We start from the raw sequence: 13809 nt of genomic DNA, 5'->3' as shown, positions 1-13809 counted from the left end.
TGTGAGTGCTCAAGTAGTGCTGGGGGAGGGGGGTCTAGGAATAAAATGCTCTGGGATATGCCTGGGACCCTTGGAGGCTTCTCTCCTCCCCTCATAGGGGTTGACACTTGAACCCTTGTGACTAATGGAAAGTGAATGACCTTCTCTTGGGTCATTCCTATGACCTCCCTTCTCTCGGGAATGTTCCTCCTTCCCATTCCTCCCACCCACCTCCAGGTACAGCCTTTAAATGAGTGATTTTCCACTGGGGCTGCCTGTGATCTGGCATGTCTGAGCCTCTTTTAAGGTTTGTGTTTTTTAAAGGATTATAGCTCGGAGCCAGGTAGTTCATGTCCCTTCATTTTACAAAAGAGGAAACTAAGGCCCAGAGAGGTGTTCAAGGTCAGAATTTGAACTCGGGTTCTTTGAGTTCCAAGCCAGGGCTTTTCCAACTGTACTGAATTAAATAAGCACCTTTCTATGGGCCAATGTTTGCTTAGTAAACACTGGAAATATAAATGCAAAAATAGTCCATACTCAAAAAAGAAAGGAGGAAAGGAAGGAAGAAAAGAAGGAAGAGAGAAGGGAAGCAAGGAAGAAAGGCAGCAAGAAAGGAAAAAAAGGGAGAGAAGGAAACACAGATTTAGGGCCCTGTGCTAAGTGCTTCACAAATAATTATCTCTTTTGATTCTCACAAGAATCCTGTGAAATAACTAATTTTTAAAAATAATCATTTTATTTATCTTTGGTTTTTGCAAGGCAGTGGGGTTAAGTGACTTGCCTAAGATCATACAGCTGGGTAATTAAGTGTCTGAGGTCAGATTTGAACTGGGTCCTCCTGACTTCAAGGCTATGCTCTATCTGATATGCCACCTAGCTGCCCTAGAACTAGAATTTCAAAGTTAGAGAAAGGGGAAGGGGTTATGTGGCTTACCCAAGGTCACACTACTTGGTCCAAGACCAAGTTCTTCCTGACTCCTGGCCCAGCACTGTGTACTGAGGCATCCCTAGCAACCTCTAAGTGCCTATTACTTGCCAGGCACTGGAAATACAAGGACTAAAATTTGACAGATCTTGCCCTCAAGGGGATTACATTTTATTTAGGGATAAATATATAGAAAATGTTACCAAGTAATTTCAGAGTGAGAGTTGGACTGATAACTGGAGGTAACAAGAGAGGTCCTAGGTAGGAAGTTGCTGCCAAGCTGGGCTTCGAAGAAAGCCAGGAATTCTAAGAAGAGATGAATAACACCTTTCAGTATAGAGGTACAGGGTGGGGAGGGAAAGAAATTCTATGCATGTGGGACAATGGTCTGGTTAGGTTTGAGTGTGTGAAGGCAGAAAAATGTGAAAATGCTGAACAGAAAGAATGTCGAAAAGGGGGGTTTCCTCTGGTTCTAGAGGCAGCAAGAGTCTTTCTTGGAGTCCTTGGTGAGTTTTCTGTCAAACGGAAGCCATCTCTTTGTGACTCCTGAGCCCCTTCCCCAGTTAGGCCTCCTGCACACCAAGCTCACCCAGCCAACTGTGGGCCTGAGAGCCCCCTGGAGGCTTCCACTTTGAAGATTATTTAAGAGATGATTAGATTATTGGGGAATTTGCAGAGCTGCCAATACACCCTATCATTTTCCAGATGAGAAATAATCAAACCCACATCGCCACAAAGATGAACAGACCTCATTTTGAAAATTGTTTTATTGATGACTTTTGTTTGTACATCAGACTTTTCCCAATACTTATCCAACTGTCTATTAAGTTTTTCCTTGCAAAAGTTCCCAACAGACACAGTAGCCACCCTTGATAGTGTATAGCATATTCTACACATAGATGTTCCCAACAAGAATTTCTTAAACCACCATTATGTGCCAGACACAGTGCTGTCTTCAGAGAGCTCCCATGCCAAGAATCAAGTTCAAACAAGCCATCTACTGGGTCAGTCTCTGGGAAATAATCTCTGCTGGGAGGCATCAGAGAAGAGAGGGATGCAGAAGCCAGAGCCAGAGGTTGGGCATATTTTCCCATTTCTTCTCTGGAGGCCCAGCATACTCTCTTTGTCTTGTATACAGAAAGACAAAAACCCTGGTCCCGATATTGTAGATAGGAAAAGAGGTTTGCCTATTCTGTAGGGACCTTTCCAGTGTTCAGCCAGCCAGGTCTGCACAGCAATGGGAAGTCCCTGAATGACCTGAAATTAAAGGAGAGAACACTGGCTTTGCGTTCAAATCCCACTTTGGACACACTTCCTTGGGTGACTGGGCAAGCTTCCTTGAGCCTTAGTATTCCCAATTATAAAATGAAGTGATTTGACCAGATGATTATTGACATTACTCCTGTGCTAGGAGAGAGTGCTGGACCTAGACTCAGGAAGTCCTGGGTTCAACTCTGTGTCTAAGCCCTTTCCCCTCAAATGCAAACTCCTTATGAGCAGGGCCCATTTTGTTTTTATCTTTGAATTCTCGTACCTGGTAGGTGCTTAATAAGTGCTGAATGATGAATGAAAGAATGATTGGGTTGAGAACAGCCTTGGGAATTTCCCCCATTAATGCTGGGGCTGAAAAAAAGGATAGGACACTAGTCTTGGAGATCTGAGCTCAAAATCAGCTCTAGTCACTAAGTCACTTAATCTGTCTGCCTCAGTTACATCAACTGTAAAATGGGGGCAATAACTACACCTAATTCCCATGGTGATTGTGAGGATAAATAACATAATATTTATAAAAAATCAAACAAACCTTACAAACCTAAAGTCCTATGTCAGTGCTAACTAATATTATCATCATCATGACCATCCCAGCACTGCTATTTTCTATCTGCATGACATCTCAGGGCCTCAGTTTCCTCATCAATAAAAAATAGGTGAATTGTCCCTTCTAAATCTTTTAACCTATTCCTACCTCCCCTATTTCAGAGGTTCAGACTGGTACCCACCTAGTCATGGCCCTGGGACGGAGTGTTTTTCAGCAGTTTACCAGTAGTTGGTATCAAGGTAAAGAATTCCAACCAACCCTCTGACCCAGTCTTCTGACCTTCAGCTCTCCCAGCCATTCACCAAGTAGAAGCAAGCCAGTGAGATAATACATTTATTTGCATAGTTCATTTGGCAAGGAAAACTAAAAAAACTAAAAAACACTGATTTCTTGGGAAAGAACACCTACAAAATAGAGATCTAAAAACCCCCGTGTCATAATAAATATCAAGTTGATAAATGACCCTATAAACATTCTACTTTATATTGATACAGAGCTAAAAGTAGTCTTCTCATTCTTCAATCTATTAAAAATGCCTTTCTTTTCATTCATCTTCCATGCCCAGTTTTAACAGCAGGGAAAAATAATGAGGGTGAAAAAGGGTTGCTCCCCCATTAGAAAGGAGAAGAAAAGAAACAATGATGAAGTCTCATTTACTCACAGAAGTTTTGGGGCACCGAGGTCTTAGAATGGTCACCTGCCACAGGTAGGCCCATACCTATCTGTACATTAAAAGTTCTAGGCCCATGATCAGGTGTTCTGGTTTGATTCAGGTGCCTTACGAGAATCCTCCAATCCAACTGGCAATCTGACAAATATGACCATGGAGAAGAAAAGGAGCATGTCCCTGAGGCATGGAGCTTCTTTCCATCACTAAAAACCACCTGTATGAGTGGAGTGGCAGAATAGAAGAGAGGTTTTTAGAACTGCTGCCCCTCCTTCATACACTTTTGGGGGGATTACTCAGCATCTCTTGAAGCCCCCCCCCAAGACTGGGCAAGGGAGAAGGGTAGTTGAACAATCTTGCCTTTGGAAGTTGATGGAAGAAGAGAAGCATCTAAAGTAAAACCAACAACGTATCCCTTCACCAAAGATGAAAAGCAAATGAACCTGATCATGGGAACAGAACAGAGGAGAAGGGAAGAGTTGTATTTTTTTTTTTTTAGGGTTTTTTTTTTTGTGTAAGGCAAACAGGGTTAAGTGGCTTGCCTAAGGCCACACAGCTAGGTGATTATTAAGTGCCTGAGACCGGATTTGAACCCAGGTACTCCTGACTCCAGGGCTTTATCCACTGTGCCACCTAGCCGCCCCTGAGTTGTATTTTTCTTTGACTCCTCATTATTTCCTCTTTGAAAGGCTTGGCCAAAAGGGACGGAAGAGAAGGGAAAAAATGCTACCAAGAAAATGGCAAAGTCCTGGAAACTTTTGAGAGTTGGAAGAATAAAGAGTATTTCCCTTCTTTTGCAAAATTAATCTCCCCCCCCATATCCAAACTTTGACCTTCCTTACTCCATCTGCCCAAGTCTTAGGGTTCCCAGTTACCCCTTGGGCCCAAAACATAGGAAACTTAAGAAGGTCATCAGAATGACAAGAATGCTAAACATTCACAGGGATGGGTCCTCCGTGGGGGACAAGGTGCTGGCCATTTCTCCCAGGCCAATTTGTAAGGCACAGCTGGTGGACATCATGGTGAGTCTCTGACCACACTCAGGTACACTTAGTCTAGCAGGGGTTACTGAGAGAAGGCTGCTTGGCGCTCTCGGAAAAGAGCCCTTCGGTGCTTTCTCTCTTCCTCCTCCTGTTTTCGGGCCATTTGTTCTGCTTTGATCTCAGCTTCAAATTTGCTGGTCAGGGACAAGGCATGGACCTGAAAAGACAAGACCAACAGAGCCAGTGAGAAGGCAGAATAAAGCAGTTTAGCCCTATCAAGTCACTGAAAAACTCAGTTTGGTTCATGGGATCATGAGAGGGAGGGGAGGATACAAAAATGAAACAGTCCCTGCCCTCAAGGAGCTTACATTCATTGGGGAAACGATAAGCAGGATTGGTTCATAGAATCAAGGATCAGATTTAAAGCTGTAACAGATCTTAGAGGCCATTGAGTACAACCTCTCACATTTTACAGACGAATAACCTGAGGCACAGACAGGATAGGTAGGATCAGAGACAGGATCTGAACTTAAGCTTTCCTGGCTTCAAGTGATTTGTCCAAGGTCACAAGAGTAGTAAGTCTTAGATTAGAGCCAGTATTCAAATCCAGGACCTCTAATTCCAGACCTAATTTCATCCTCCGGAAGAACTAGCACCTCGGCTCATGCTTTTGCCAAGATTTAGAATCTTTTCCCTCCTAAATTCTCCTGGTCTGGGTTGCCTTTCCTGTCTTGTTTACTAAAAGTCTGCCCCAATGTCACCTGCTGCTTCCCTCATCCTTCATTCTCTATTTTATTTTATTATTATTTTTTTGCAAGGCAATGGGTTCAAGTGACTTGCCCAAAGTCACACAGCTAATAATTATCAAGTGCCTGAGGCCAGATTTGATTTCAGTTCTCCTGACTCCAGGATGGATGCTCTATCTACCTTGCCTTCTATTTTAGAACAATGCACTGAGCTCAGATTAGGGTAAGTGGGTCTGGACTTGGGTCTGGGGCATCCATACCAGAGGGTGAAGCTGTTGGCCTGGTCCCTTAGGATGCTCGGAAGAACTGCACCCATGGGTGCGGGGGGTCCCTCCCTCCACTCTTGCCAGCTGGCAGTGAGAGGATGGTTCAGAAGACAGAAAGAGGCATCCTGAGCCTTTAATTCTATCAGTAATATTGAGTATTTATATGGTAAGGTGCTTTGGGAACCTCATAACAACCCTGGCAAATAGGTCCTCTTATCATCCTCATATTACAGAAGAGGAAAACAAGGCTAAGAGAGTTGAAGTAACTTGTCCAGAACCACACAGCCAGTATCTGAGGTAGCATTTGAATTCAGGTCACTGACCCCAAATTTATCATACTGTCTCTTGCACCACCTAGTGGCCTATAGAGGTGTTGCCAAAAGACAACCTGGATTTTCAGAGTAACATGGGCTTCATTGGGAAGAAGTGGGCAACCCTTCTCTGAAGGTGATGTTGAAGGCGATGGAAGGTGGTCCTAGAACAACCTTTCTGTTTTAAAAATGAGAAGAGGGAAGGGACTAAGAAATTCTGTAACGTACCAAGCCCTATACTGAGTGCTTTTTACAAATATTATCTCATTTAGACTCACTACCTGCCCCCCCCCCCAATATATTATCATCCCTATTTTACAGTTGAAGAAATGGAGGGCAATAGGTTAAGTGACTTGCCCAAGTCTGAGAAAGTAGAGGAAGCCTGTGAAATGTTTTCATGAAATTCCTCTGATCTCAGTCTAGTGACCGTATTGAAAAAGGAACCAGGGGTAACTGGACATATTATTGGCAAAGTCATACTGACCAGAGTAGGGATTGTCTAGAGGGAATAATGCCCTAGGGATCTGAAAAGGTAAGAGAAATCTCAGCTACTGCTTTGTCAACATCTTTACAAATTGTATCTGCGGGATCTTTTTATCTAGAAAAATACCTATCTAGAAAATTGTATCTTTTTCCTAATCCCTTGTGATGATAGTTTCCTTTTCTAGACATTGTCAAACTTTTACAAAGTACATTCAAAAATGTGATATTTTAAAAAGGATAATAGAAAACAGACATTATGCCTGTTTTGCTAATACATTTTATAACTCACCGTTTCCTCAGTTTTGTCTCACTAGCACTAAGTTCCCATTAGTGTCTACCGACTATATTCATTCCATTATCTTTATTTGTGTACATGTCTCCCCAGTAGAAGGACAGCTCCCTGAAAGCAGGAATTCCTCCATATTTGTCTTTGGCTCTTTGGTACCTTCTGTAGACTTTAGCATTTAATAAATGTTTTTGACTGATTAGCCCAAGTAGAGTCTGAGGAAAAGCCCCCTTCAGTCTCTCTTTACAGAAGAAGAGAAGTTGGGGTATGGAGCCATAAAATGTTTGGTGTATTGGTCAATTTCCCTGGATTACTTTTTTCCCCTTTATTTTTATTTTTGGTTTGTTTTTTTTTTTTGCAAGGCAGTGGGATTAAGTGACAGCTAGATGTCTGAGGTCGAATTTGAACTCAGGTCCTCCTGACTCCAAAGCTGGTGTTCTATCTACTGCGCCACCTAGCTGCCCCTTCCCTTTATTTTGTAAACAGATACTCTCTGACTAAGGAAGGGTCAAGAGATACTTGTGGTCCTCTTTGAGAACAAATCACAAGAACCAACAAGTCAACTAGCTGGTCTGCTCCCATTTCCTGGTTGCTGGAGGACACAAATTCAACAGCAGCTGCTTTCTTTTTTTCTGGACTAGCAAAGGGGTTCCGGGACAGGAGGAGAAGTCCCTTGGGGAGAAAGTTGTGACAACAGTTAACAATGGCTTCCCTTCTTACCTTGGCTTCGAAGAAGTTCTTGGCCCCTTTCACTCCTTCGATGGCCACATTGATCTCTGAGAGCTTGGCCAGAGACATCAAGCCGCTGTCTTCCTCCAGTTCCCCTGCAGCTGCCTTGCGGAAAATCAGCAAAAACTGCCAGGGCAACAAGAAAACAGTCTGAAAAATCATCATTTCCATCCCACCAGCTTCCTTTTATGTATATGCTGTCTTCTCCCTTTAGATTCTAAGTTCTTTGAGGACTTTAGTTTGTAACCAGAGCATCGCAAAATCCTTGTTTCATTCCTTCCAATCACTTCACTTCTCTGATCCTCAGGTTTGTCAACTATAAAATAGGAGATCCCAACTAGATGGTCTATAAGGACCCACCTAACTCCAAATCTAATCATATAAATGAGACCCCTGAGGCATTCCAAAATCCTGAGTTAACTTCTGAATAAATGAAAAGTGAGGTTACATTGAGCACAGGCAGTCAGAGAGATAGTGGCTGGTGCCTGGGACAATGGAGGGGAGAGTTCTGGTGGCTCAGTAGGGACAAAGAATACAAAGGAGGAAGATGAGCAGGAAAGTAAAGAGCTCACATCAAATGAGGATGCCTGAAAGACCTAGGGACTTGGCAACTGGGCTATGGGAGCTGGCTTTAAGGATGGAACATATCCCAGGTTTAGTTTTGTTCTGCTTTGTCCCAGAGTCAAAATGAAGAACGATGACAGGTTGCAAGAATTTCTTCCCACATTGTTCTGGACTTGATGTCATCCAGTCTTTGTTGAAGACTTTCTTTCCTTTCTTCAGTCAAGTCCATTCCTCTTTGGTTCACTTCTCCAAGAGTTAGAAATTGTGTACTGAAACGAAGACTTATCTGCCTCTGGATCACATCCAGCCACTGGTCCTAATCCAGTTCATCTAATGCTTCTTCCATGGGACATCATTCAGTACGTGAAGGTGGGTACCATGTCCTTGCTAAATATCTTCCTTGGTTCCCCCCAGCAATCCCTTTCTAACATGTATGGTGTAACCTCTGGACAATCGTCAATCGACATTAAGTTACTGTGCTAAGAAAGACAGTCCTTGAACTCAATGAGATTATCATCAAATGGGGACACTGTATGCAGAATAAATAGGAGATAAAGAATTACAGCCTTCAACTCCTCATCTGCAGGCTTGCCAGTTTAACCAAATCCTTCCTAAACTTCTGTGGCTCAGAACTGAACAGACTAGGGGAAAGACCAGCAGGAGCACCCAGAACATCCCAGGACTAAATAACCTGATTTTCCCCCAAAAGAAGACAGTCAGCCACCTACACACCAATGAATCTGACTTTGATTCTTGGCCAAGTTCTAGAATGTATCCTTTGAGGGAAGGAAGTAGTCATCAATGATGGATCAAAGAACAGGACAGATATCTACTAGATGTCTATTTTTCTAGATACAATTTGCAAAGTTGTTGGCAAAGCACTCGGTGCCATTTCTCTACTTTTTCAGACCTCTGGCTTATTATACTGTATGCAGTCTCTGTTCTGGTCAGTGGGCTGCTGAATGGTCTTCCTCCCTAAGATTCCATCTCCCACTTCCATACTTTTGCCAAGGAAGCAGTGATGACCTGAGTCAGCATGACTTTGTCAGTAATATGTCCAATTTCCTTTTCTGGCAGGGTTACTAGAAGGAGAGATCAGGGGAAGGTTGCAATCCTAACGGACAAACCTTTTCATCAAGGCATTTGACATGCCTTCCCTCCCTTTTTAAAGTCCTTTCATTCCCTGCTAGGTACCCCAAATCTAGTTATCTTGACCAGGTAGATATATACCAGGCCAGAGATTTTGTTTTCAGCTTCTATCCACAGGTTTGACGAATTCCCACCTCCGCTGTCCATGTCTTCCAAGCCTAATTCAAATCCCCCCCCCCCCAGTCAATAGCACTCTCTCATTCTCAAAATAATTCTGCATTATTGGTATATATATTCTATTCACTTACTCATGGTTTGTCATACTCCTCTTGCTCCTCGAGGGCAATGACAATTCATTTTTGTCTTTCAATGCACCCTTAGTTTATAATGCCATATACTGGTAGGTATTTAATAAATTCATTGTTATTTTTGAAGAATACCAGGACACCAGGGAGGTGACATCATGACAAACATGGGAATTAGACTTGAGTGTGAGGGTACTGTGCAAAGTCACCAGCCTCAGTTTTTCCTACAGGGACCAGATATGAATCAGGATGACTGGAGAGGCCCTGGATGGAAGCAGTCAGGGTTAAGTGACTTGCCCAGGATCACAGCAGCTAGTAAGTGTCAAATGTCCTCCTGACTCCAGGACTGGTGCTCTATCCTCGGTACCACCTAGCTGCCCACTATGCTTAATACATTAAGCAGAACTGACTGTTGTTCTTGAGGATAAGATGGGGGGGGAATAAGTTACATGATAGTGCTGTCTGAATGGTCAGATCAACCTTTAGGTCTTCTCCTTAGAAGGTCTCTAATGGAGTGTCCTAGGGATCTCTGCTTTGGCCCTGACTTGGATGAAAGCATAGATGGCCTGCTTAACCAATTTTCCCCATGCCACAAAAGTAGAAGATTAACAGTTCAGATGTGGAATAATGAAGGTCACTGCTAGCCCCTAATCACATATTTTGAGAACTGAATAGGAATAAAGAAGGCCCAACCCACCTCCCAACTAAGTAGGAGCCCTCCAGACAATAAATAACCCTTCAAGTAACTGTTCCACTTCTTGGAGGCCATGGGATAGATAGGCCAAGCATTGTCTTGGCTATACATTCTTGACTGTCCCTGACTTCCTCTTCCCATGGAAGCTGATTGGCCCCAGCTTCCTGGTGTGGGGCAGCCCTGAAAGATCCTAGCAAATGGACCTGGAGACTCTCAGATTTGGGGGTCACCTATGATACCCTGAGCAGACTTTTTCTATGGAGATGCTTCCAGAGAAGGAAAGTATCCCTGGATCTTGACTTGAGATCCTCACTGGCTTTGAACAAAGTCAACTGCCATTGCTCAACACCTCATGCAGACCTCATTTTAGCCCATCATAAAATCTGAACCTAAGAGGGTACTGGGAAGCCCCAGAAGCCTTCTTCAATGACTGGGAGCCCCCTTCTTCCTAGAGGTGGAGAGAACTCTAATGGTCAAGACATTTTCTCTCATGGCATCAGAAAGACCTGGATTCACATCCAGCCTCTAACAAAAGAATGTGTTGACTCTAGACAAATCAGGTCACCTCTCGGGCCTGCCTTGCAATTACTGAGGGATGGCTGATCTGCTTTGGGGAAGGAAATTTCCATACCAGAATTTTCTTGACACCCATGAAGTCATGTGTCTGGACAATAACAAAAGTACAGGAAACCCTGTCTCATTGCAGCTTCTGTTCTAGAGAATTCTAGTTCTGGTTCTAGAGCAGAGTTCTTCATTTTGGAGTTGGGAAGCTTTTAAAAAAACCAAACATTCATTGGATCCTCTTGGAATTAAGTCCCCTCATTCAGCTTCTCCCAGAGATCTTGAGATAATCCTGGTTCCAGGCTCCTAACCTATTCTGTCTCCCTCTTCTGGAGATATTCCTAACAAGGAAGCCCAGTTCCTACAACTGGACTGCTCCTGCTCCATCCCCAGCATTTATCTGAAATGGAGATTAAGCAAAAATAATCTTGGGGCTTCTGGATAATATATAGGACACAGTTTGAAATCCCTGGAGAAAACACAAGCCATAAATGATGCTTCAACCCAGAGGAATGGGACCAAGAAGAAGGAGAAGAAACTGGCCTAGAGTTCCACAGTTAAGAAGTATTTCAGTCAGAATTGGGACTTGGGCCTTCCTGTCTTGGATCCAGTGATCCATTTACTCTGCCCCACTGTCTATGCAATTAGGGTTCAATCCACTTTGAAGGTCTATTTAAGTGGACCATAGAGGGAGAGAATGGGAATAAGGTGGGAAAGGTTGATTGGGGCTGGATTGTGAAAAGTTCTACAGTCACTTAGAGTAAGAGGGAGCCACTAGTGGTTGTGTGTGTGTGTGTGTGTTTGTGTATATAAATATTTATGTGTATTTAAAAATTCATTTCAAGAGCCTAGAAATTAAGTCTGATTTTTTCTCAACTCTCCCCTTCACAGAAGATGATCTAGGACTTCACAATTAATCAATTAATAAACACTAATGAAGTCCTCATTTTCTATGAGATACTGTTAAATGCTGGAGATACAAAGCAAAAATAAGAACAACCTTTGACCTCTAGTATAATTAGACCCAGAATCAAAAAGATCCATGTTCAAGTATGAAGCCAGACACTTATTAGCTTGGTGATCCTGGCCAAGTCACTTAATGCTTCTTGCCTCAGTTTCCTCATCCAGAAAGAGTTGGTTTTCTTGAAGGACCTCTAAGGCTTCTTTGCCAGCTCAATCTGTGATCCTTGGACATAAATATATAAGTACAATAATGATGATGAAGCTAACTAACATTTAAATGCATTTTTAATGTTTGCAAAAGACTTTGCCCATTATTTCATTTGATCTTCAGAACACTATTATTATTATCATCCCCAAGCGATAGATGGCTCTCCTGACGTCAAGTCCAAAGTTGTATACAATATGTCATCTGACGGTCTGTGAAATTCAGGATACAGACTGAGGGGACGCAAGGTAACCAAAGAGAATGAGGTAGAAGAGAAATGAGAAGTGTGGAGAACCAGCCAAAATTCAGAGTTTCTTCCCTTACAACAAAAGGAGAATGATCTGCATTGTTGACATGTTCATCCATTATGGGAAATTACAAGGCTTTAAGAAAGGTTCCCACCCATTCTTCAAAGTTTAAATTAGAAACACAAGAAGAAATTCCTAATTTAGACTTTTGAAAGGAAAGCCAGGTCTGCTTTTTTGGTAACTAAACCCAATCAGAGCCAACCCAAAGGAAGCCCACCCAGCGTTCTATGCATCCATCTATCCATCCACCCAGGCATTCACTCCCTTGATCCCAGTGATCTCCTGGGCTGCAGCTGCCCCAACAGTCCTTCTCTTCTTATAAAATCAGCCTTCTGAGTCCTCTGAAGAGACCTGGCCCTTTAGGGCTGTCCCAGTGGCAGTCAAGGGACAGAGGCAGCCAGCCCAGAGTTTGGATGGCTAAGATGGGAGTCTTGGCCATCTATGGGACCAGGCAGAAGTCTCCTCTCAGCTGAGGGGTGGCCCCACCCTCCAGGCCAATTAAAGGAACAGGCTCAGTTGGAAGAGTTTGGTGTTTCCATAAAATCTCTTCAAAGCTGCTGTTTAATATGCGTCGGGGTGAGTATGTATCTCTGTTTGGGGGAGGGGGTCCTCCTCTTTGAATATTCATCAGAGTACCCATTTCCAGGCTTGCCAACCATCCCTCCTTGTTTGTCTTCCTATTTATAGCCCTCAAAGGCTGGCATGCAGGGAGAAGAATTGGCCAAGGTCCCAGCTAGGACTGTCAAGAGGTGGAGGGAGGAAACAGGGACAGAAGCTGTGGAAAGGACAGCAAAGCTTCCCAAGCTTCTTTAAACAAGTTGTAAAATATTTTTGTGAACTCCCTTTAATGGAAATGCTCCCTGACCCTCTCCCCCTACTTCCCTCCTTTCCTCATTAAATCAGCCTGGTGAATAATAGGACAAAACCTTCACTGTACGGGCCTGGCCAGTTCCCCACATCCCAGCCCCCACACCTCTTCCCACCCAACTTGGGAGCAGGATAGGAGTCTTTGCACCCAAGAGACAGGAAAGAAACCTGGAAGTGACAACCTGCTTGTTTCTTTTTAAATAGATTTCTGGGACCAACAACAAAGCCAAAAAACAAGGTTATCCATGTTCATAGAAAGTCTTCATCAGGACCAAGGTAGGAGGCATTCTGGTGTCATGGAGAATGGCCTGGCTTCTTCCTAAGGAAGACCTCCAAGCTTCCAGCAACAGGTGAAAAAATGCTCCAAATCCCTTATATTTCGAGAAAGGAAAGAAAGTCATCCTGAGATTTCCCCTCACACCCATCTGCCAGGCAAAGATTACAAAAGAGGAAAATGACAAATGTGGGAGGGATTTTGGAAAAACAGGCACATTGATTCAGGGCTGCTGGAGCCATGAATTGATCCAGCTCTTCTCAAAAGCAATTTGGAACTACGCCCAGAAAGCCATGAAACTCTGTGTGCTCTCTGACCCAGAGACCCCAATACTGGGCCAATTACACTGCAGCCCCCTTCCCAAGAGATTGAAGACAGAGGGACAAAGAAGTAGAAAGGCAGAGGTACCCACCGATTGGGAAAAGGCTGACTCAATTATGGTATGTGACTGTATTGGACCCAATTGTGTCCTAAGAGATGAGGAGATGGACACTTTCAGAGGAAGATTCTGTGGCCTGAGGCTGAGTGAAAGGAGAAGAGCCAAGAAGACAACTTTAGACTCATTGGAAAGACAAACAACTTTGAAAAACCAGATTCAAGTGATGACAAAACTTGGACTTCAGAGGTCCCAGAGACCTCAGAAAAATGGGATACACATCTTTGGATAATGCCAATGTGGGAATTTGTTCATATTTGTTATGAGGGTGTTGTTTGTATTGTCTAAAAATATATTCAGTTGGGGGAGGAGGAGAAGGAAGGGAAAATAAATTATTGTAAAAAAATGA

At 43.3% G+C, this 13809-nt stretch overlaps 1 protein-coding gene across 1 annotated transcript in view; it reads right to left on the bottom strand.

The window, feature by feature from the left end:
- Nucleotides 1-1651: 1651 nt before the first annotated feature.
- The window catches only part of LOC141489066 (EF-hand domain-containing protein D1-like), a 46899-nt gene continuing 34741 nt past the window's right edge, over nucleotides 1652-13809 (bottom strand). The window contains exons 4-5 of the mRNA XM_074189685.1: nucleotides 7186-7320; nucleotides 1652-4590 (exon numbers count right to left, since the gene is read on the bottom strand). Coding sequence (XP_074045786.1) covers nucleotides 4456-4590; nucleotides 7186-7320 — 270 coding nt within the window. The 3' untranslated portion in view covers nucleotides 1652-4455. The remainder of the gene's footprint in view (nucleotides 4591-7185; nucleotides 7321-13809) is intronic.

Source organism: Macrotis lagotis, chromosome 5 (genome assembly GCF_037893015.1).
Source record: "Macrotis lagotis isolate mMagLag1 chromosome 5, bilby.v1.9.chrom.fasta, whole genome shotgun sequence".
NCBI classification, from domain to species: domain Eukaryota; kingdom Metazoa; phylum Chordata; class Mammalia; order Peramelemorphia; family Peramelidae; genus Macrotis; species Macrotis lagotis.
Note: the sequence above shows the minus strand (reverse complement) of the source record. Positions and strands in the feature narration are given on the sequence as shown.